This window comes from Chrysemys picta, chromosome 6, assembly GCF_011386835.1.
Source record: "Chrysemys picta bellii isolate R12L10 chromosome 6, ASM1138683v2, whole genome shotgun sequence".
NCBI classification, from domain to species: Eukaryota; Metazoa; Chordata; order Testudines; family Emydidae; genus Chrysemys; species Chrysemys picta.
This window is the reverse complement of record NC_088796.1, coordinates 44771485-44795646: the sequence shown is the minus strand read 5'-3', so window position 1 is coordinate 44795646 and position 24162 is coordinate 44771485. Positions and strand designations below refer to the sequence as shown.

The window sequence follows — 24162 nt, the reverse complement described above, 5'->3', positions numbered from 1 at the left end:
TGCCCCCACACACTAAATGACCCCCTTGAGGATTGAACTCACAACCCTGGGCTTAGCAGGCCAATGTTCAAACAACTGAGCTATCCCTCCCCCCCATTGGTTTCTAGCTTGTGCTATGGTGGTTAGCGAGTCAAACCCAGTCTGTGCTACTTTTAGCTTACGGGTCAGCCCTGGTTTTATGAAAATCAAGCTGCCACCTAAGCTTTCCATACATCATCACCAACGATAATAATTGTGAACTGGAACTTGTTTTCCGCTCACTGGCTGCTGATGGCAATGATGTATGAAGCCAGAGCAATACAGCTCCATCTGCATAAGACAAGTTGATGCCGCATAGATAACAAAAAAAAAAAAAAAAAAAAAAAAAAAAGAGTCCACATACCTGAAATAAAATAAAGGGCTGCTTTGAATAGCAAACCGAGCAAGCGTGACATGTAAATCACCAAGGGAATGCATATGTTACTTTTAGTTGATATTGAGGTACCTAGTATGTGGTTCACAGTACAGACTGTGTACCAGTGGTCACCAACCAGTCGATCGCGATTGACTGATCAATCCTGGAGACTTTCCCAGTTGATCACGATCTCTGGTGGTGTAGTGGGGGCTGCCGCTAAGGCAGGCTCCCTGCCTGTCCGGGCCCTACGCCACTCATGGAAATGGCCAACACGCCCCCGTGGCCTGAGGGGAGGGGAAGGAGTTTCTGTGCACTGCTCCTGCCTACAAGCACCACCCCCGTAGATCCCATTGGCCTGGAATGGGGAACTGTGACCAAAGGGAGCTGCGGGGGCGATGCCTGCAGAGAGGGGCAGCGCACGGAGCTATGTGCCCCCTCCAGGTGCTGCAGGGGCACGATGGCCCCTTCCGGAAGCAGTGTTGGGCTGGAGCAGGCAGGAAGCCTGCCTTAGCTCTGCTGAGCCGCCGACCGGGAGCCGCCCAAGGTAAGCGCCCACGGGAGCCCATGCCCCAATCCCCCTCCCTCCCAAAGCCAGTACCCCATGCCCCCTCGTGCACCCTGAACCCCTGCCCCAGCTCTGAGCCCCTCCCAGAGCCAGCACCCCGTGCCCCCTCCTGTATCCCAACACTCTGCCCATCCCAGCCCATACCCCATCACTCTGCCCCAGCCCGGAGCCCCCTCCTGCACCCAAACTCTCTCCCAGAGCTTGCACCCCTCACCCTCTCCTGCATCCCAACCCCCTGTCCCAAGCTCAGCCCAGAGCATCCCCTCCCAAACCCGTGCCCCTGAAAGTGAGTGAGGGTGGGGGAGAGCAAGTGATTGAGAGAGGGGGTGATGGAATGAGCAGGGCGGGGCTTCGGGGAAGGGTAGATCCTGGATTGCCCTTAAATTCAAAAAGTGATCTTGAGCGTAAAAAAGTTTGGAGACCACTGCTGTAGACTCAGCTTAGAATTCAGTACCTATATTATAGGATACATTCCAGCCAAACCATTTATCTTTGCTGGCTCACAGACCCAACAGAAACTGGCATACCACCATATTAGTGGGCATCGTGCCACTCTAACAGATGGGCATGAATCTAGATTTGCTAGTGAACCAGTATATGCATCAAGTTTGAATATTAGGGGTGTACTCCCCCTTAAAGAATTCCATAAATGGCAGTCTCTACAAGCTTTCCATGACTAGTTAAAAGATGTCAAATCAAAACTCAAATAATTTAAAAACTCCAAAAACACCTTTGGCAGCTGTTGAAAGCAAGTTTTTAGATTTGATGAATTTGGATTAATCTTCTGCATAGAGAAATAAGAATCTTAATGAAATCCCCACGTTAGATCAGCTCTCTGCACAAGGCTATGGCAAATTTCAAGGAGGGTGGGGGGGAGGGAAGAAAACAGTTTTGCAGTCCAGCCAACTTTCCTGATGAATAGCTCAGCAGCATACATAAGCCAGAACTGCAGGAAAAGGATCCTAATAAATTAAAATGCATTTTGTCTGGCAATTCTAGTTTAAAGATGCGAATTACTAAAGTTGTAAATGCTTGTTATAAATTTTACCATCAGTTGAAATGCTTAAATACTATACCTATCTATCAGTAAGGGCTGGTCCACACTAACCCCCCCCACTTCGAACTAAGATACGCAACTTCAGCTACGTTATTCACGTAGCTGAAGTCGAACTATCTTAGTTCGAACTTACCTTGGGTCCATACGCAGCAGGCAGGCTTCCCCGTCAACTCCGCGTACTCCACTCACGGAGCAGGAGTACCGGCGTCGACGGCGAGCACTTCCGGGATCGATCCGGGATCGATTTATCGCATCTAGACAAGACGTGATAAATCGATCCCAGAAGATCGATTGCTTACCGCCGGACCCAGAGGTAAGTATAGACGTACCCTCAATACTTATGTTCTTCATATGGTTTGCCTGTAAAATTTGACATTTGGTTAAATATTTCAGTACAAGTTTTATTGCTACAAACATGCAGTTTCCAGGAACCAAATCATATTAAATTTTATAGTATTTATTGCATACATGCAAAATATGTATTTTAGCAATGTGATGAGAACAGATTTGTTGATAGTGATGTTTCATCTGTTGGGCTGCAAATAGCTTGATGAGGCAGGACCTGTATTTTAGGACATGCATACATGTTCATTCTACAGCACTATATTGGCAATATTTCCTCCCGATGCTAAAGGAGAAAACAAGGATTGGTTCAGCTCTTTTGCCCTCACCATAGAAGTATAGTACTGAAGCATAGCATACTACAGTCTCATTATGGTTAGTTATGAATTTTTTTGCTAAGTTTGCAGCAAAATAGCATATCACTATACTGCAGAAATTATTTCCATGTCTTTTCCAATAAGACATTTTATTTAACTGACCTAATCAAGCCAAAGCTTTCTAGGCCAACTCACTTTGGTCATTAGGATCTCTATCACTACTACTCACATATTAAGCCAATTTTCCATTCTAAAGGAATCAGAGCCATTTCTTTCTGATCCTGTTTCTACCCTAAGATGAACAAGCCCTGCCATTCACCTCTGTGTTCTTGATATGGTTGGGTTGATTCAAGTAATCAGAAGATTTGTTAGAAGCAATGCATACTGAATAGATTGATTATATTTCTCTCCTCTTCGGTTTGGGTTCAATCAATACAGAAGAAAGGTGAAAAAGGGGCACTGTACATTCCAATTTTAGTCAGAATGATCTCTCCCATTCTAAGACTTTCCCTTCGCCTCTCTAAACACAAACATTTGCTGCAAAAGCTATGGCTCAGAATTATCTTTAGCCGAGGCAAACAAATATGTATAAAATAACTGCTTTCCTAACATAACTAATACACACAACTTTAATAATTAATAAGAGCAATGTTAAATCTCACTCCTTTCTTATATTTTTCGCTGAATATTCATGCAACTACATGGATCTTTGATACAGAACTTTTTGATTCTCCCTACCAAACTCCACCACTTAAGAGGCAAGCACAGCAGTCTTACGACATGAACACCACATCACCAAAATAGGAACCAGAAATCCAAACTCTCACAAACTCTTGAAGTGAAAGGGCTGGCAATATTGTTGATGTGACATGTTTACCCATGAAGGCAATGCACATCACTCTGCTCTCCTCTGATCCCTACTGGCCATCTCTGAAGTATTTTCAACCTCTGCGGGCAGAAACACTAAAAGATGAGAACTGAGGAATCCCCCCTTCTAATCTTAGACTGAATCCATCCCTTCCCCAGGAATTTGGGGAGGGAAGGCAACCTTCATTTGGCCCTTTTGTGAGTATGCACCATGATAGTCTTTGATTACATGATCACATACTTTTTTCCCCACAGGACCCTTGCATCATTCAGTGCACAGGATGGAGCATGTTCTGGGGATGAATCAGGATTGTGTAGTGGAAGCTGTTTTCTATAGGACCCTTGCCTCATTTGTTGCCAATGTTGAAAGGTGTGTAGTGAATAAGGCTGGGAATTGGAAGAGAAAGGATTGTTAAGGCTGCTCTCAATGCTGCCCTGGAGAACGAGGTTCTCTCCCCATCTCTGCCTAGCGTTCCTTTGTGATGCTAGGCACTTAAGCCAAGTTTTTCAAAGCTGTTCACTAATTGTGTTTTCTGGGTGTCCAACTTGCAAAGGGGATGAGTACTCGCAGCTGCAACTGAAATCAGTGCCGGATGTGTATAGCACTTAGAAATGCTTTATAATACTAAGTACTCTGAAAGCCAAGTCTTGGGCATCTCAAATTGGGAACTCAGAATTAGTGGATACTTCTGGCCTTAATCTCTCTCTTTGCCTCAGATCCCAATCTGTAAAAAAAAAAAGGATAAGATCCCCATGTCTCAGTGTTTTGTGAAAATGAATTTTAGTGTTTGTAAACCACTCAGATACTATGCTGATGAATGCCACAGAAAAACCACTGAAGAAATTAATAATTCTGTATTCAGAGCAGGGTTTGAAAACGGTATAGTAAATAAGGCATGAGGACACTGAACAACAAGGAGAAAACAAAATATTGAATAGCTTGTCATTTGGTAAGTACCATCACTCTTGTCCACTGAATGAAGCTGGTGTCCTGTGAAAAAATAAAATAGTATGCAATAATGTAATTAAAAGACTATTACAACATACATTGGAGAGCTGAACTAAGATGATAAAGGCAATGTAAATACTGGAATTTCCTACCTTTTGAATGCTTAACTTTACAATCTTAACTTTTTAATGTAATTTTGTGTATAATATTACTGGTTACAACTGTACTGCTTGTACATGATGAATATACTCAGCTTGTGATCTCTTGTACCAAGATAACTAATTTTTAGTTCAGTGATTAATATATCTGTCAGAAAGAGATCTGAAATAGAATTACCCTGAATTGGGTGCAAGACTGAGAGTTAAAAATGTATAGATCTTCTAAGAACCCCAACAATCTTTTACTAGTAGCAGAATGAGATCTCTAGCATATACCTCCCAAAAAGAAGTCCTTTGTGATAACTGCATACAGCTGCTTAAGAAGTCACTCATCCTGCCCTCTATGCATCATAAAAATTACACTAATAAACCACCCCCACTATTCTATTATAAACGTCATCAGTTAGAACTTAGTTTAAAATTTGATGTATTAGTCTCTCCATTCACACCACGTTGCCAAATTCTAATATGCCAAGTACTAGGAATAAGGAGAGTATTTTTTCCAGTTCACAGCTAATAAGCCATACTAATTAATATGCTAATATTTATACTTATGGAAGCCAATATCATTACCTGTGAGACCACACATTGTTTGTAGCAGATTTCTGTACTGATAATTTGTAAGTCCATCATTAAAAAGTTGCCAGAAGGAAAACTGGAAGTTTGAACAAATGGGCCAAGAACATCTGGGACTTTTGGCACCCAGGGATATTTGAGAGGCAGTTTATAGGATAAGCACATTAGCTGGATGTTTCTGCTAAAATGATCAGTAGCAAAACCGTTAATTAAGAAATTGATGTTTAAACAGCTAGTTTTAGGCTTCAGAGTTAACAATCCATTGAGATGACGGAGGACAAGTAATGCCTATCTGTGAGGATGTTTCAGGCTGTCTCTGCAGTCCAAGAAGAAAGTCTCCAAGTTTACGCCACGATAATCTAAACAGACAAAGACTGAAGATAGTGCTGTGCGCTCTTGAAAATCCTGTCTTAACTACACTTCCACTGAAGTCTGGTGGAGCTTTACAAACAGGAGCAGTTAGGACAAAGGACAACACTAAGCACTTCTGGAAATCCCACCCTTAATCTCAGAGTTAAGTACAAATGTCCAACTGTAACTATGGAGTTATTATAGCATCTCAAAAAGTCAGGGGAAGATCTGCAGATTGCATCCCAAGAACAAATGACAGTCACTTTGTAGTCTCCAGTAAAAAATTCTCCGTATTTTAAAAAAGCAAACAGAAGATCTATGCTCACTCCTATATCACTAAGCTAATGACCATACCTACAGTGTTTTTATTTAAAAAAAAAAAAAAAAAAAAAAAAAAAAAAAAAAATGTATGCCATTCTCCACCTGGATTACAAATAGGGCTCCATAAAGAGGAATCAGGACAGATAAACAGATATATAATAAAAAAAAAAATCAAGGTTTTATTTAAATTAAATACAGGTTTATTTAAAAAAACATTTAAAATTAAATTTGAAAGTATGACTACCTATGTTAAGGCCTAAATTGCTATAATCCACTAAAATAATTTAAATTAAAACAATAATATTAAGAAATACATTTGCTGCCGAAGTTTTAGAGAAAGTCAAGCCACCTTTTGATAGCAGTGGCCTCTACTGCAAATACAGAGGATATTTTCTTCATTTCAGTTTATTCAACTAGTTGAGTTCAATGACTAGTTCATTCAAAGATAAAAAACCAACTAGGAGTTAAACCAGGAAAGTTTGTTTTCCTTTTCCAATCTATGAATAAAAATGTTGGAGGATGAAATCTACTAGTTTTAAAATCTTGAAAGACATAGCTCTGGTCTACACTGAAAGCATACATTGGTGTAGTCAAAAATCTACACCCGAGAGACGTACCTATGCCAACCTAACCCTCTGCGTTGACAGTGCGAGGTCAACAAAAGAGTTCTTCTGTTGACCTAGCTACCACCTTTCAGGGAGGTGGATTAACTATACTGACGGGAGAACTCCTCCCCTCACGGCAGTGAGTGTCCACACTGAAGCACTACAGGGGCACAGCTGTAGCTTTTTAAGTGTAGACATACCTGTAGCAACCAGGAATAATAATTTCTATTCACTAAATACAGATACAATAGAACCCCATTTATACAGTCTAATTGGGACTAAGACTAGATCAGATAATCAAAACTCCAGACACCCCAGAAAATGGGGAAATGTGATGCGGCAGTGCCATCTACCAGCCACAGGAGAGATCACCCGCTTCAGATCTTGGAGTCCTGGGTGTTCTGTAAATATGGAGAGCCGAGTGCCAGTTAAGGGAGAGTCGGATAAAATGGTGGTCTACTGTACTTCCTTTAATACATCAACCTTTTAAACGCAAAACATGTTTTGACAAACTTTTTTCCCCATCTATATCTATCTATCTCCAGCAAATTAAAGGTAGCTTTGTTTAATACAAATTTAAATGCTAGTTTTTGTGCACTTTGAATTTCAATTTCCATCCATGTCCAGCTTGATACAAGTCAAAGAAAAATAAATAAATCTAGTAAATAAGAAATGCATCATTCACCATTTTCTAACATAATAAAAATTTAAGAATCTGAGTAAATGTAAATTAAGCTATATAATTGCTTGAACAAATGTCTATGGATTTAGTTTCAGGTTAATAAAAAGAAACATCAAACTGAGTGAAAAGGCTATATTTTAGTGGCTATCAAAATGGTTTAGTGGGTTGCCCATGAGAATCAACCTTTTTTTTTCCTAAATATAAAAATACCCTAGAAACTACAAATGCAAAACCAGATTGAAGTTAGCGATTTAAATCAATCCTCCCAGAGAGGAATTCCAATTCAATTCTCAATACAAAGCCCTTGTGCCACCACCAGAGTTGAATACCAAGGGCGCACATATTACTTCCATCCATTCACTGCAACGAGAATCAACTTGGACCTGGGAATTATCTATAACATCTCTAGCAAAACAAGTATCGGGGGTAGCCGTGTTAATCTGTAGCCACAAAAACAACAAGGTGTCCGGTGACACCTTAAAGACTGACAGATTTATTTGGGCATAAGCTTTTGTGGGTAAAAGCTTACGCCCAAATAAATCTGTTAGTCTTTAAGGTGCCACCGGACTCCTTGTTGTTTTTCTAGCAAAACAATTTCAAATGGTCTGACCAGGCAATCTGTACAGAATTAAATTCAAACACCAGACTCTCTTCCCAACTATTCTTACTGGCGTTCTGCATAAGGGGTGGAGGAGACAGCCACCCTCCCTCTCCAAAACCAGGGGCAAATAAGAAAAAGCTTCTGGTATCACCCTTTTGAATGATTTGCCAAGGGATGCATGAAAACATCCTACAACTGACCTATTAAGCACCACCACCAAAATTGTTCTTGACAATTAAATACTCATGTCGTCTAACCATATTCAAGGAGGTAGTTTTGGCTTTTTGTTTGTTTGTTTTTTAATTTACTAAAGTCCAAAATCCATGGGTCCTCAGTGGAAGTCAGCTGTAGATCACCAGCTCAGATGTACCTGCTGTCCCCCCCCACTCCCCATTTCCCCCAGGTACTTCTCCACATCACCAGTACTGGAACTCCTCACGCTAGCCACTAATGGCTTGTCTAAACATGGAGTTATCCCTTATTGTGTCCACACATGGAGTTATTTATTCAGGAGAACTACATACATAAACTAGCCCTAAGTTTGCTGGTTGCAAATCTTGCTCTAAAAAAAAAAGGAAGAGGTTGCTTGCTCTTCAAGCCCTTCAGTTACCACATCTTCCTCTCCCTTTGTGATGTTTAGAGATTTCAGAGGGAATCTAAGCGGTAAGATCAGACACACACACACTCCAGGAGCTCTTCAATTATCCTAACTTTTGCATGTTTATTTATAATTACACACACCACATATGTATACAGGACTCAGCAAGCCTGGTTTCTTTTCCTGGCTCTGCCACTAGCCTACCGCATGAACTTGGGCAAGTTATTTCACTGTCTGTTTCCCCAGAATGAGAATTCAGAGATTCACAGTTTTTTAGACTTGGAAGTACCACTGTGATTATCTTGTCTAACCCCCAGTATAATATAGACCATAGGACTTCTTAGAATTAATTCTTGTATGTACTCAGACTTTAAGGCCAGAAGGGACCATCATGATCATCTAAGTCTGACCTCCTGCACATTGCAACCCATAGAACCTCACCCACCCACTTCGGTAATACACCCATAACCTTTAGCTAAATTACTGAAGTCCTCAAATCAAAATTTAAAGACTTCGAGTTACAGAGTATCCACCATTTACATTAGTTTAAACCTGCAAGTGACCCATGCCCCATGCTGCAGAGGAAGGCAAAAAAACAACAACAACAAAAAACAACAGGGTCTGCCAATCTGACCGAGGGGAAAACTGGAAGGCTGTTCCAGAACTTCACTCCGATAGTTAGAAACCTTCAACTAATTTCAAGCCTAAAAACTGGTTGATGGCCAGTAATTACTGAAACATATCTCTTAGGGGGGGAAATTGATACTTACCTCCTTTGTAAAGTGCTTTTGAGAGCTACAGATAAAAAAATCACTGTAGAAGAGCTAGCTATTATTATTACAGCCCCAGCCACTGATCCACCTGTGGCACACCAGCTGAGGAGTTACAGAACAAGAGCTAAGAGAATTTGTGGTGGGGAAGCTGGGTAAAGGTGCAGTTAATGTGTGTGCATGGAAGTAGGTCAGTTCAGCAGGAATCATGGCTAAAAGAAATGGGGGGAGAAATGGCAGGGGAAACAGAAAAATGACTCATTTGGCAAACTAAGAAGGTCTTCTAGCTAAGGAAATTATCACAAAGATAACAATTCTCAAAAATGATAGAAACCCCAAATGAATTGTTTTATAGTTGATATCAGTTTACGTTTGGTAGCATGGGTGCACTCATTACTCGTGCAAAACAATCAACTGAAGCACACACAAATAACTGAATTTTCTAGAAACAAGGTGGTGAGGTTTCCTTACACAAACTTCAGTTTGCGAAAGAGACAAGCTCGTGAGCTCTACAGAGCTCTTCTTCAGGTCTGAAATTTCTAGTGTAAACAAGACCATAATTTACATTAATTTCCATTGGTTTTGATACGATTGGATTTCCATTTTCCTGACGGATATCCTTTTAGCTTGAATAGCTTGTTGAAGAGCTCTGTATGGTTCAAAAGCTTGCCTCTCTCACCAACAGTACCCTTGGGGGAATTCTTAGCCACAGCAAAAGCACAGAATCAGGGTGGATTTGATTTAAATCATGACTTAAATCACTAGTCAGGAAGACTCTATTTAACATGGATTTCTACATAAAAGTGCAATCTGGTTGGTTGTTATAACACATATTCTTCACAACTCAGAGAGATGTAGGTTTCATTTTTAGAAGGTACACACTATACATTTTTAAAGTGATTTATTTTGAAAACTTTTCAGATTCGTTTTACAGCTATATCAGAAAATGAATGATTGTTTGGTTATTTCATTTACCAAAGGTAAATGAAGCAGATAGTTCACCTTCCAAATGACTTCAGAAATATCTCCAGTTCAACAGGTTAATCATTACTATTTGGAGGATTTTCTTGTCATGCTGTATTAGGAGGAGATCACCACCAGAAAGACATTTAAATCGTTTTATTTAACTAAAACAACAATGTTATGTGTTCTGGATTTTTTTCTTCAATAGCAAACATAATATTTTAACAAAACAAGCATATGCGTTTTTTAATTTAGTTACACACTGGCGTTTTTTAAAAATCAGGTTTGTTTTTGTTAAAATTGTTTTTAACTAAAATAGTTAAATGAAATATTTTAAAAAAAATTAAATCGACTATGTCAGCCAGGTCAATATGAGAAACTTAAAATATTGGTTTCTGCACTAACTCAGTCATCTTCACCTTCATTTTCCTGTTCGTTCATAATCTGGAAAAGAAAAACAAGCTTTCCTGCTTTTTCTTTCTACATCGGCAGAAACTACTGCTGTTAAAAGTGAGATTATCACTTCAACAGTCTCTGAATCCAAGTGCTTAAGTGACTTCCACCAGTTCACTGGTGTGACTTTCTTTAAAACATCATCAGCAAATACATATTTCTTGAATGGTTCACCCTTAACTCTGAAGTTTATTATAGTTGGGATGATTGCTGGATGTCCATGTCATAGCCAACTCCTCTTCTTCAGTAGTTTAGGTTTGATCCTGGTACCGAGTATTGAGAATATTTGCAAGAAAATGAGCTGGAGATATTGCTTGTCCCATTTGTTGTTTTTTTTTAGTGCTTGTAATTTAACTCTGTCACTACATATTTCTCTCTTTAAGATCTCACTCAGTTCATTCCAAATTTCAACAGCATCAGCAATAAAACAGTTATTCCCCTGCATTTTGTTCAAGGCTACAGAAATAGGCTTCAGGGTACTCAGCATGTGTTCAGTATTTCTCTTAAGCCCAATCTTGAAAACTTTGGCTGTGACCGTGCCATCTATTTTTTCACAATTTTGTTCACAAACTTCATCAGATTAGGCCAGTTCTTGATATAGTGCTCAAAACAATCCACTACTGAGTTCCAGCACACGTCTTGTAGGATAGTTAGCTTGGTTCCTCCCACTTTTTCAGAGCAGCTGCTGCAAAGTGGTCGTTACGGAAGTATTTTGTAATTTCGACAACATTAGCCTTTATTTCTGGAACAATGAAGTCTTTGGCTAGGAGGTGTATCAAATGAGCACTGCAACCATATGTTATTAGCCTGGGACTCTCTTCACTCTCTTCTAAATAATTTCTTCTCATCTTGGATACATTTGCAGCATTGTATGTGACCAAGCTGCGTACGAGATATTTGAATTTTTTTTCCACAGATTGTTATAAATTTTTACTGCTACTTCTTGTAAGTATTCTGCCGTGTGTGTATTTCCTGATGTATCAAGTGTTTCTGTAAGGATGACATTCCCTTCTTCTGTTGTCACACAAGCATATACAACAGAATCTTGACCACCCATCAAGACTCAGGTTAACAATTTCACCCTAGACCTTTTGCACACTGATCAATTTCTCTTTCATACGTTTTACCCAGCAATTTGGCCTGCGACATCTGCTCTGGTGGGTGGACTGTATCCTGGTCTTAATGACTGAACCATGTTAATGAAGTGTGGGTTCTCAATCATGCGGAAAGGAGAGTTTGTTGCATAAACAAACTGGGCAATTTTTTTATCAATTACCTCTTTTTTGTAATCTGCTGGTTCTTATCACAAACTTATCTATGGTTGTTTCTGGATGATGGGGATTTTTTTTTCTTTTTGCTACAGGTGATATACTGTGGCCATGTGACATACATGATGTGACTGAAACACTAGCAATGGCAGATAACTCAAACTATAGAAAGCGATGGTGATCTTGAAGGTGGATAATCTTCAGAATCCTGTATGTTGAAGATGGATTCTCCTAAACAAAATAAGTCAATGCAGTTATTTAATTATTACCATACTGCTCATTTAGTATCTCATACTACTCATTGCATTCACTGACACTCAGTACTACTTTAAAGGTGAAATTGTAAGAGGAAGATCTGCCTATTTCAGCTATTTATTTTTTATCACAACTGCATCTAAAATGATAGTGCCATAGAGTAACAACTACATTTTCTGCTCAAACATGAGAATTCAAGAAAAGTCCAGAAGGAAGACAGGCAGTCCTTAAGAAAGTATGAAATAAAAAAAGTTTACCAACCTGAAGATCCTGCATGTTCAGACATGTTCCTTTCATCATCTTCAATGCAGCTTCCTCCTGAGAAGGAACACTTCTCATGATGTTGTTTCATTCGGGCAACCAGGCCTTGCATTTCTTTGTTGCACTGTTTACATTTTGCACACATGCCTGTCTTACCCACAGGTAGAGGAACTTCATTAAAATATTCCCAAACTGAGTCTCTTTTACGGCCGGCTGCCATTATAGGTTTTCCCTTCTAGTGAGAGAATGGTATGGTAGATCTCAAATCAATGAAGGCTACACTCAGAAAGACCTCAGGACTTCTGGAATATGCTTCTCACATTTAACTCCAGAGTTCTTCTCCTTGTCCGGATCTATTTCACCCACAACAATCTTCTGTTCATTTAACTTTTTGAAACTTTGCACTTTTAGAGAGCGGTAAGGGATTGACTGTGTACACAAATTTGCAGACGGACAAGGGGGTTGAGGTCTGTTGTTTCTCACCTCTATATATTATTTATTTAAAAACACTTTTGCTCTTATCAAGCATGTTATTTCTGGAGACACAAATCCACAGTTTGAGAACTGCAAAACTAAGCATCTCTGATGGTATCTTCTAGACTGAGCACTGAGTCCCATTGGGTAGATAGAAAGATTAATCTAAATAATCTATACAGAAGCTCCTGGAACCCCATAAGATTGGGTCCCTAATCCATGAACTATTAGAACTCATTTTCAAAACTTTTCTTAAACATTACATGAATATATTGTCTCATACTATAGAACTAGAATTTATAATCCCTATTCCACGGTGAGAGATCTTTGACCTATAATGTACCTTAATTCAAACTATCTTTAGATAAAATGCTTTTTGAGGAAACAACCTATCAAAAAAATCTGATTTAAATAAAAAAAATCCAAATTAAATTAAAAAAAAATCTGATTTTCTGATGGGGAAGCAAAGGGAAGCCACAAGAGCAGTCATGGACCCCTCCCCAGCAGGGTGGGTGCATCGTTTCCGGTACCCAGAGCAACCATCGGAGGGGATTCCCCCCCGTTTGCCCAACCCCCATGCATCCAGACCCCCCTCCAAGACTCACACTCCTACAACCAGAACCCCTGCACTGAGGCCACCACACCCGAAACCCCACCCTGCCAAGCCTCCCCCCTGCATTCAAAGTCCACTGCATCCAGCCCCCCCCACCGAGCCCCATCCCACCGCACCCAGCCCTCTCCAGCCCCAACCCAGCTAATGGCTCCTACCCTGCGCCGGGCTCAGCTATCAGTCCCGGCTGGGCTGGGCAGGGCAGGGCAAGGAGTACACTTCCCCTGCACAGAGCAGCCAGGGCCAGGTCAGATGCAACCCCAGAAACCTCCTCAAGCTCCGCAGCCCCCCACTTCCAGCCCCCATCACTCCTCAGCCACAGGGGAGGGGTCACTGTATGGGGAGCTAATCCTCCATCTGCCCAACCCCCTTGCATCCGGACCCCCATACCCAGACCCCGCCTGTCAAGCCCCACCTCCTCTGCATCTGGACCCCCACCAAGCATCTCCCCCCTGCATCCAGACCCCCACCCCTACACCCAGACCAGCCCCCGCTGAGCCCCCTGCACTTGAACCCCCATGCGGATGAGCCCCACCCCCTATGCGCCTAGACCATCCCATGAGCCCCCCGCATCTGGACCACTACCCCACTGAGCCCCAACCAGCTGCACCTGGATCCCCACATCTCCAAGCCCCACTCCCAGCACCTAGACTCCTCCACTGAGCCACAACCACCTTCCCCTAGACCCTCCTGCAGAGTCCCATTGCTCCTGCACCCAGAATCCTCCTGCAACTAGCCCCTGTGCCTACAAATCCCCCACTAAGCTGCCGGCACCCAGATTGCCCCACACAGAACCCATTCACCCCACACCTAGATATCCCCACACTAACCCCCTTCACACTTGAATCTTGCCGGGCTGAGCCTGCCTGCCCACACTTGGTGCACCTGGTACAGGGCTGCTAACCCTGGTGAGTTGCTTTACCTACTACTCCTGAGGAAATTCAGCACCAAAAGATTAAAAATTCTATGCACAATATTTTAAAATTCTGCAAGTTTTATTTGTGAATAAATAAATGTGGCGGCTCCAGGGTGGCAGTGGGGAGCACTGGCTGCACAGAGATGGGAGATCACCCAGGACATGGACCTCTGGGGCATGCCTGACCCTTGTGTTGTGTCAGGGTGAGGTGCAGGTGCAGCCTCACCACCAAGCCTGCGTCCTGGGTTGCAGGATGATGTCCCACCTCCATGCAGCCATAGGCGCCGACTCTATGGGTGCTCCGGGGCTGGAGAACCCACAGGGAAAAATTAGTGAGTGCTCTGCACCCACTGGCAACCAAGCTCACCTCCTCCTCCGCCCCACCTCCTCCTCCCGCCCTCAGCGCACCGCGTCCCCACTCTTCCGCCTACCTCCCAGCACTTTCCGCCCAGCTGCCGCCAAACAGGTGTTTGGCAGCGTTAGCACACTCCGGGTGGAGGGGGGGGGGAAGAGAGCAGGAACATGGTGCACTCAGGGGAGGCAGCGGGGCGGGGATTTGGAATAGGGGCAGGGAGGGGGTGGAGACTTTGGGCAAGGGGTTGGAATGGGGTGGGGCCTCATGGAAGGGGAGGAGTGGGGGTGGGGGAAGAGGTGGAGTGGTGGGGTCACACCCAGGGAAAAGAGGGGAAGTTGGTGCCTATGCATGCAGCCAGTCGTTTGTGCTACCCATTGTCATGCTGGACCTCCACATTTATTTATTGACAAATAAATTTTGCACAATTCTATAATATTGTGCACAGAACTCCCTCAGGAGTACAACAGAGGTTGACTCAATAAACAATATTACCTGGCCCACCTTGTCTTTCTTGAACACTGCTATTTAAAGAATTTTTCACTTGACCAGAGCTCAAAGAGCCGGGAAGCGATGTGTTTCTTGTCTTTCAGATTTGTTTGTTTAAGAGGATGCAGACACTCTGTACCAGTATGTTTACACACAGTCTCCATGCTAAATCCAAGGATATTCTATTTCCTCAGTTTTGTCCTGAAACCGCTGTGCAAAACTAAACAACATCTTCCACATTATGTTTAACACCAACCTATAGAGCTGTCTAATTTAAACCTCATAGCTACAAGTGTCCCCGTAAGAATACTGGCACTTTTTGGAGCGCTTATTTACCTGTAAATAGAAACTGATCTTTCACTAGCTTTTAAGCATCAAAACTGCTGATGAACTACAACCTAAAACAGTTTAACACTAAAACAATTTTAAAGTGTATTTTTGTTCTGTTATCTATTAACAAAAGACACCAACTGTTTAAACAGACGCAGTAACTAAACGTTTTATACGGCAATCAAAAAAATGGTAGTCACCGATTTGCTACAAGAGCCCTTTTGGATAGTACCTATCACACTCAGAACGTGCATAGAAATGCCTGTACCATCAAGTAGCGACTGGTTCTAAAAACAGTACCTGCCACCAGGGTACATTAATTTTGCATCGTTTTGTTTTCCTGGGGCAGTTAGTTCACGCAAACAGCTCTCCAGGGAAGTTGTTTTAGAAGTTGTGTACTAAGTAAGTGGGTCTGTGGCAGTCAACCAGCGGAGTCTCATTCAACATACGCAGCTGGGCATAGGAGCGCGGTAACGGTCAGTGTATGCCCCCACCCGGACCGTCTGCCTTGCCCACTCCGCCCCAATGCCGGACTCTCGCACGCCCTCCTGCAGCGCCCTCCGCCAACCGCCACGCTCCCCTCTTCCCTTACTTCTTGGTGTCGCTGCTGAAGAGCCCGAAGGCCGCAGGGACGGAGGGGGCTGTGGTGGGCGTCGCCTCCTGCCCCTGTTCCGTCGCCGCCTCCCCGCCCTGCTCATTGTAGCCAAGGCTGCTCGCGGACATGCTGCTGCTGCTGCTGCTGCGGCTATTCACCTGCCGGTTGCCCTGTTGCCGAACGGCACTTACGCGCGCGCGCCCACGTACGCCGGACCGGACTCTTCCCGGAAGCTAACGGCAGCGGCTGGGGCCGAAGGGGGTGGGGTGTCACATGATGGGGCGGGGCTGCAGAAGCGGAACTTTCCCAGTCTCAGAGTTCTAATGTTACTATGGCAACCCATTTGCCGTCGGCCCGGAAGGAAAGAGAGGCGGCGCGTGAGGCTCCGCCCAAGCTGTTGGCGTGACCCGGCGGCGTGTGAGCGTGTGGTGTGACTCCCTCAGCCTCCTCCCTCTCCCTCGAGGGGAGAAGCGGAATCTCCGTGATGGGGGACAAGGGAGGAGTCTCCTTCCCGCGGCAACGTCCGGCCCCGAGCGGAAGGGAACAGTCTGGTCCAAGTGAAGATTTATGCTTAAATGTATTATTTTTGGCTAGCCGCACCGTCCCCATGGCCTCCCCGGGCTACTGTACGGATTGGCAAAAAGAAGAACAGGAGTACTTGTGGCACCTTAGAGACTAACAAATTTATTAGAGCATAAGCTTTCGTGGACTACAGCCCACTTCTTCGGATGAAGTGGGCTGTAGTCCACGAAAGCTTATGCTCTAATAAATTTGTTAGTCTCTAAGGTGCCACAAGTACTCCTGTTCTTCTTTTTGCGGATACAGACTAACACGGCTGGTACTCTGAAACCTGTCATTACGTACGGATTGGAGCGCCGGGGATCACTGCCCCCATCTGTACGGTCCCTCCTGCTGCGCCCGTTTACCGTCTGCCTGCAGCAGCTTTCAAGGGACCCAGTCAGGTCAAAAATAATATATTTAAAGCAGAAATCGTCACGTGGGTACCAGTACTAGCCCAGGGTGTTCCCAGAATCTGCATTCCTCCTGTGTGCTGTTTGGTTACCTTCTGTATTTCAGTTAGGCCTTGATCCACCAGTGAGCCCCGTATGAACAACGATTTCGTAGTAAAAACCCACGGGCCTTGCAATTTAATCTCATTCACTGCATCCTGGAAGCCTCTATTACAAATGAACCAGCCTTCCAAAGCCCCAGGCTTGCAATGAGTGAGCTGTGCATTCCTGCGTTGCAGGTTTCTAGACAGTGATGGCTGCTTGCTCCTCCAGTGCTTCTCTCATTCTGTAAAAAGCAACTAAGAGTCCTGTGGCACCTTATAGACTAACAGATGTATTGGAGCATACGTTTTTGTGGGTGAATACAATGTTGTGGTTAGGTCCTATGATGGTGTCCCTTGAATAGATATGTGGACAGAGCCAGAAGGGTACCCAGAAGTCACCTACTACAAGACAGGCCCAACAAAGAAAATAACAGAATGCCATTAGCCATCACCTACAGCCCCCAACTAAAACCTCTCCAGCACATCATCAAGGATCTACAACCTATCCTGATGGACGATCCCTCACTCTCACAAACCTTGGGAGACAGGCCAGTCCTCGCTTACAGACAGCCCTCCAACCTGAAGCAAATACTCACCAGCAACTACACACCACACAACAAAAACACCAACCCAGGAACCAAATCCCAGTGCCAACTCTGTCCACATATCTATTCAAGGGACACCATCATATGACCTAACCACATCAGCCACACCATCCGGGGCTCTTTCACCTGTACATCTACCAATGTGATATGTGCCAGCAATACCCCCCTGCCATGTACATTGGCCAAGCCGGACAGTCTCTACGCAAAAGAATAAATGGACACAAATCTGACATCAGGAATTATAACATTAAAAAACCAGTAGGAGAACACTTCAATCTCCCTGGTCACTCAAAAACAGACCTAATTGTGGCAATTCTTCAACAACAAAAATTCAAAAACAGACTCCAACGTGAAATTACAGAACTGGAATTAATTTGCAAACGACACCATCAAATTAGGCTTGAATAAAGACTGGGAGTGTTGGGTCATTACAAAACCTAAACCTAATTTCCCCCTACTGTTACTCACACCTTCTTGTCAACTGTTTGAAATGGGCCACTCATTACCACTACAAAAGTGATTTTTCCTCCCTTGGTATCCTACTGTTAATTGAATTGTCTCATTAGACTGACCCCTCACTTGGTAAGACAACTCCCACCCTTTCATGTGCTGTGTATTTATACCTGCTACTGTATTTTCCACTCCATGCATCTGATGAAGTGGGTTCTAGCCCACGAAAGCTTATGCCCAAATAAATTTGTTAGTCTCTAAGGTGCCACAAGTACTCCTCATGGTGTTTCCTCAGCAGCCTGTCTTTGAAGAAATCATCATGTCTCCCATTGTTGCAGTTCTTTGTCTGTAAATATCTGAGGATTGTGTGTTAGGTATTTGCAACATTCATGAGAATAGTGCAGAGCTCGGTTCTGTCAGAGAGGGTGGACAGCAAAAAGTGGTGTGTGGGTTTGTGGGATTTATTTTAAAAAGCATGAACAATATAGAATATGGATGGCATTATGGGATGGAGAAAGTTGCATGATGGGAACTTGATCCCTAGCTCCCAGAGATTGCTGTACAACTCATTTCTACCCTAAAACATTACAAAAATTTCCCCAAAGGCATTGTGTCTAACAGTGTGGGGTGGCACACTAGATACCTACTTGTGGTGCACTGCACTTTGCAAAAACAACAAGGAGTCTGGTGGCACCTTAAAGACTAACAGATATATTTGGGCATAAGCTTTCGTGAGTAAAAACCTCACTTCTTCGGATGCATAGAGTGAAAGTTACAGATGCAGGCATTATGTACTGACACATGGAGAGCAGGGAGTTACTTCACAAGTGGAGAACCAGTGTTGACAGGGCCAATTCAATCAGGGTGGATGTAGTCCACTCCCAATAATAGATGAGGACGTGTCAATTCCAGGAGAGGAAAAGCTGCTTCTGTAGTGAGCCAGCCACTCCCAGTCCCTATTCAAGCCCAGATTAATGGTGTTGAATTTGCAAATGAATTTTAGTTCTGCTGTTTCTCTTTGAAGTCTGTTTCTGAAGTTTTTTTGTTCAATGATAGTGACTTTTAAATCTGTAATAGAATGACCAGGGAGATTGAAGTGTTCACTTACTGGCTTATGTATGTTACCATTCCTGATGTCCGATTTGTGTCCATTTATTCTTTTGCGGAGGGACTGTCCGGTTTAGCCAATGTACATGGCAGAGGGGCATTGCTGGCACATGATGGCATATATGACATTAGTGGATGTGCAGGTGAATGAGCCCCTGATGGTGTGGCTGATGTGGTTGGGTCCTCTGATGCTGTTGCCAGAGTAGATATGGGGACAGAGTAGGCAACGAGGTTTGCTACAGGGATAGGTTCCTGGGTTGGTGTTTCTGTGGTGTGGTGTGTAGTTGCTGGTGAGTATTTGCTTCAGGTTGGGGGGTTGTCTGTAAGCGAGGACTGGCCTGCCTCCCAAGGTCTGTGAGAGTGAGGGATCATTTTCCAAGATAGGTTGTAGATCGTGGATAATGCGCTGGAGAGGTTTTAGCTGGGGGCTGTATGTGATGGCCAGTGGTGTTCTGTTATTGTCCTTGTTGGGCCTGTCCTGCAGTAGGTGATTTCTGGGTACCCGTCTTGCTCTGTCAATCTGTTTCCTCACTTCCCCAGGTGGGTATTGTAGTTTTACGAATGCTTGATAAAGATCTTGTAGGTGTTTGTCTCTGTCTGCGGGAGCAAATTCGGTTGTATCTTAGGGCTTGGCTGTAGACAATGGATCGTGTGATGTGTCTTGTATGGAAGCTGGAGGCATGTAGGTACGTATAGCGGTCAGTAGGTTTCCGGTATAGGGTGGTGTTTATGTGACCATCAATTATTTGTACTGTAGTGTCCAGGAAGTGGATCTCTTGTGTGGACTGGTCCAGGCTGAGGTTGATGGTGGGGTGGAAATTGTTGAAGTCCAGGTGGAATTCTTCAAGAGCCTCCTTTCCGTGAGTCCATATGATGAAGATGTCATCAATATAGCGCAAGTAGAGTAGGGGCATTAGGGGACAAGAGCTGAGGAAGCGTTGTTCTAAGTCAGCCATAAAAATGTTGGCATACTGTGGGGCCATGCGAGTACCCATAGCAGTGCCACTGACTTGAAGGTATAAGTTGTCCCCAAATCTGAAGTGGTTGTGGGTGAGGACAAAGTCACAAAGCTCAGCCACCAGGCTTGCTGTGGCCTCATCAGGGATATTGTTCCTGACAGCTTGTAGTCCATCCTCATGTGGAATATTGGTGTAAAGTGCTTCTACATCCATGGTGGCCAGGATGGTGTTTTCAGGAAGAACATCAATGCATTGTAGTTTCCTCAGGAAGTCGGTGGTGTCTCGAAGATAGCTGGGAGTGCTGGTAGCATAGGGTCTGAGGAGAGAGTCCAAATAGCCAGATAATCCTGCTGTCAGAGTGCCAATGCCTGAGATGATGGGGCGTCCAGGGTTTCCGGGTTTATGGATCTTGGGTAGCAGATAGAATACCCCTGGTCGGGGTTCTGCAGGTGTGTCCATGTAGATTTGTTCCCGTACTGTAGCTGGGAGTTTCTTGAGCAGATGGTGTAGTTTCTTTTGGTATTCCTCAGTGGGATCAGAGGATAGTGGCCTGTAGAATGTGGTCTTGGAGAGTTGCCTGGCAGCCTCCTGTTCATAATCTGACCTGTTCATTATGACTACAGCACCTCCTTTGTCAGCCCCTTTGATGATAATGTCAGAGTTGTTTCTGAGGCTGTGGATGGCATTGCGTTCTGTACGGCTGAGGTTATGGGACAAGTGATGTTGTTTGTCCACAATTTCAGCCTGTGCACGTCTGCGGAAACACTCTATGTAGAGGTCCAGTCTGTCATTTCGACCGTCAGGAGGAGTCCACGCAGAGTTCTTCTTCTTGTAGTGTTGGTAGGAGGGTTCCTGTGGGTCAGTGCACTGTTCAGTGGTGCGTTGAAAATATTCCTTGAGTCGGAGACGACGAAAGTAGGCTTCCAGATCACCGCAGAACTGTATATGTCCGTGGGGATGGTGGGACAGAAAGAGTCCCCAAGATAGGACAGACTCTTCTGCTGGGCTAAGTGTGTGGTTGGAAAGATTGACAATGTTGTTAGATGAGTTGAGGGTACCATTGTTATAGCCCCCAGTGGCAGGTATTAGTTTAGATAGCTTACAGTCCTTTTTCCTCTGTAGAGAAGTGAAGTGTGCATTGTAAATGGCTTGTCTCATTTTTGTAAAGTCCAGCCACGTGGAAGTTTGTGTAGAAGGCTGGTATTGTATGAGAGTCTCCAGTTCTGAGAGCTCATTCTTGATCTTCTCCTGTCTGCTGTACAGGATGCTGATCAGGTGGTTCCTCAGTTTCTTTGAGAGTGTGTGGCACAGTCTCTCACCATACTCAGTGTAGTATGTTGATTGCAATGGATTTTTTACCTTCAGTCCTTTTGGTATGATGTCCATCTGTTTGCATTTGGAGAGGAAGATGATGTCTGTCTGTATCTGTGCAAGTTTTTTGTTGAGGTTGATGGATTTCCACTCCATACGGCTAAATTTAGTGCCTTGCATGGTGTCAAGTATCAGGGTGACACAAGCACTCCCAGTGAGTACACACAGCCCTGACTCAAGCAGTCAAGTATTCATGCACACAATATGCTAACTTTGGTGGCTGTATGCTGATGTAATTTGCATTGACCAATCTTTATAGTGTAAACATGGACTGAGCTTCAGTGGAGTCCCAGTGAAGGCCAGGACTGTGTGTATAGTTCACTGCAGGATTGTGACCTAAGAAAACTATTATCAGCTAATGCATTCAGCCTTCTACCTTATGCAGTAATCTTAGCATGAAAAAACAAGTGCACCTGCCTCCTTCTATTAATCCAGTGCTCCCACACAAGTCTCTTGGACCCTGATGTTTATCTTTGACTAGTGTGTAAAGGGCATGACAAATGTAGGAGGATAGGAATTCCCAGATCAGCTCAGACCAGTGGTTCTTCTAAACCAGTATCCTGTTTCTGCCAGTGACCAGTAATAGATATTTTCAAAGGGAGGAGGAAGAAACAGGGGTGGCAAGCTATATGGGCTCATGGTGCCCATGCTCCAGGAATATTCAGAGCCCGGGAGCCTGACTCCACCAATGTTCAGGGCCAGGTCTCTCTCCCGGCCCCATCTGCCGCCCCCACTTCCCTCCCCCGGAGTGTCCCCAGAGGCCACCACCACCACCAGCAATGCACGGGGCTAAGGCGGCTTCCTGCCCAGCCTCGCTCCGGACCACTCCCGGCATGTCCCTGCAGCCCCGGGGTGCAGCTCCTGGGGGGGGGGAGGGAGTGAGGGATGTGAGTGTGTCTCCGCACACTGCCCCCGCCCCAAGCGCCGACTCCGCAGTGCCAATGGGAGCTGTGGGGGCGGCGGCTGCAGGCAGCAGTGCACGAAGATTCCCTGGCCCCCTCACCTAAAAGCCGCTGCCAGAGGAGTGTGCGGGTTGCTTTTGGGAGCCACCCAAGGTAAGCGCTGCACCCCTCTCCTGCACCCCAACCCCTTGCCACAACCCAGAGCCTGCACCCTCTCCTGTACCCCAACCCGCTGCCCCAGCCCAGAGCCTGCACCCCCCACCCAAACTCCCTCCCAGAGCCTGCACCCCTCCCACACCCAAACTCCCTCCCAGAGCAATAGGCAGGTGGAGAAGGGGGAGGCGGGACTTGGACCTGTTCTGGGCACCACCAAAAATTATACAAACCTGCCACCCTGGGAAGAAATGCTGAAATGGGTAATGAGGACCGGATTAATCTTTTGTGGGCCCTGTGATCCACCCTGAGGCCCCGCCGCTGCTTGGCCTCTTCCCCGCAAGGCCCCACTCGTTACTTGCATGGGGGAGAGAGGGAGGAGGTGGAGAGGGGCGAGCAGTGGGGAGGGAGGCAGAGAGAAGCAAGCAGCAGGTGGGACTTCAGGGGGAAGAGGCCAGGTGAGGCCTAGGGGCAGAGCAGGGGACAGGACCAAGCCACAGTTCACACACCAGGGTCCCATCTGAGTCTGGGCATGGCACCATTGGTGCCATTATAAACCTAGTACTGTGGGCAATTATGGAATAAACTACCTGAAAAAGAACTCTGTAGCTCAAAAGCTTCTTTCACAAACAGAAGTTGGTCCAATGAAAGCTATTATCTCACCCATCTTGTACCTTTAGGGAAGGACTTTTATAGCTCCTTCAGAGACTGGCTTATGCCCGATGTCTAAGGGTTTATATCCCTTCCAATATTTTTAAATACTTAAACTGTGTGCATTTATTTTAGTCATTAATAAGAAATATCTCAACTATACCAAATTACCCATCATTTTATTATTTATTGTAGGAGACATGGAACAAGGAGGTTTTGAGGAAGGATTGGAAGAAGAGGGCAATTGTCTTGCATGTTATTAGGCAGTGTGGAAGAAAACATATGGATGTGGAAAAAGCAGACGTTGTCAAGGCTAGCATCATTGTCAGAGTATATGAGCGTGACGCAAAAAGACACACAAGCAGATTAGTTCAGAGAAGCGGAGCTTGGAAGGGCCTTGAAAGTGAGGATAGGAAACTTTATGTGAAACATCTGTAAAAATACTTTTAAAACAGTCATGTTAGGAGACTGAGTTACTACATTTAGTTCTCTCTATCAAGGTTTAGACTGGGATATGGCACAGAAGTGCTAGTGATTGACCATAGACAATGTATCTTAATTTTTCTGGCTCTCTCTTCACTGATGATGATGCACCTTGGTAATTTGCACCTTTGCAAAGTGAATGCAAAAATTTATAATTAGTTATATTATCACATACAAAATACCACCCAATCAGAATTCTCTACTTATATTAATTGTTGGTGGCATTTTATACACACTTCCCACTCACTACATAGTGACTAGACGAGGAATGGTTAGACAAGGCTGAAGGCAGTAAAGAATCAGATCCG

The 24162-nt window shown here is 44.2% G+C and overlaps 1 protein-coding gene and 1 long non-coding RNA gene across 8 annotated transcripts in view; both read right to left on the bottom strand.

The window, feature by feature from the left end:
• Nucleotides 1–24162, bottom strand: part of AP3B1 (adaptor related protein complex 3 subunit beta 1) — a 580418-nt gene that overhangs the window by 266660 nt on the left and 289596 nt on the right. For 2 of the 7 annotated variants that reach the window (XM_065550065.1, XM_065550064.1), the window contains exon 1: nucleotides 16117–16469. The exons of 1 other annotated variant lie outside the window; for it this stretch is intronic. Coding sequence is in view for 4 of the 6 variants with exons in the window: in XM_065550064.1 (XP_065406136.1) it covers nucleotides 16117–16247 (131 nt within the window). In the remaining 2 variants the exon portion in view is untranslated. Of the gene's footprint in view, nucleotides 1–16116; nucleotides 16540–24162 lie in introns of those variants that run through there. 4 more of the 7 variants (XM_005288300.4, XM_065550061.1, XM_065550057.1 and 1 more) reach the window with 4 other exon arrangements.
• Nucleotides 2397–16100, bottom strand: LOC135972357 (uncharacterized). Its single transcript, XR_010588786.1, has 2 exons — nucleotides 12354–16100; nucleotides 2397–12068 (listed from the first exon to the last, which is right to left on the bottom strand). It is a non-coding gene; the product is annotated as an uncharacterized LOC135972357 (long non-coding RNA).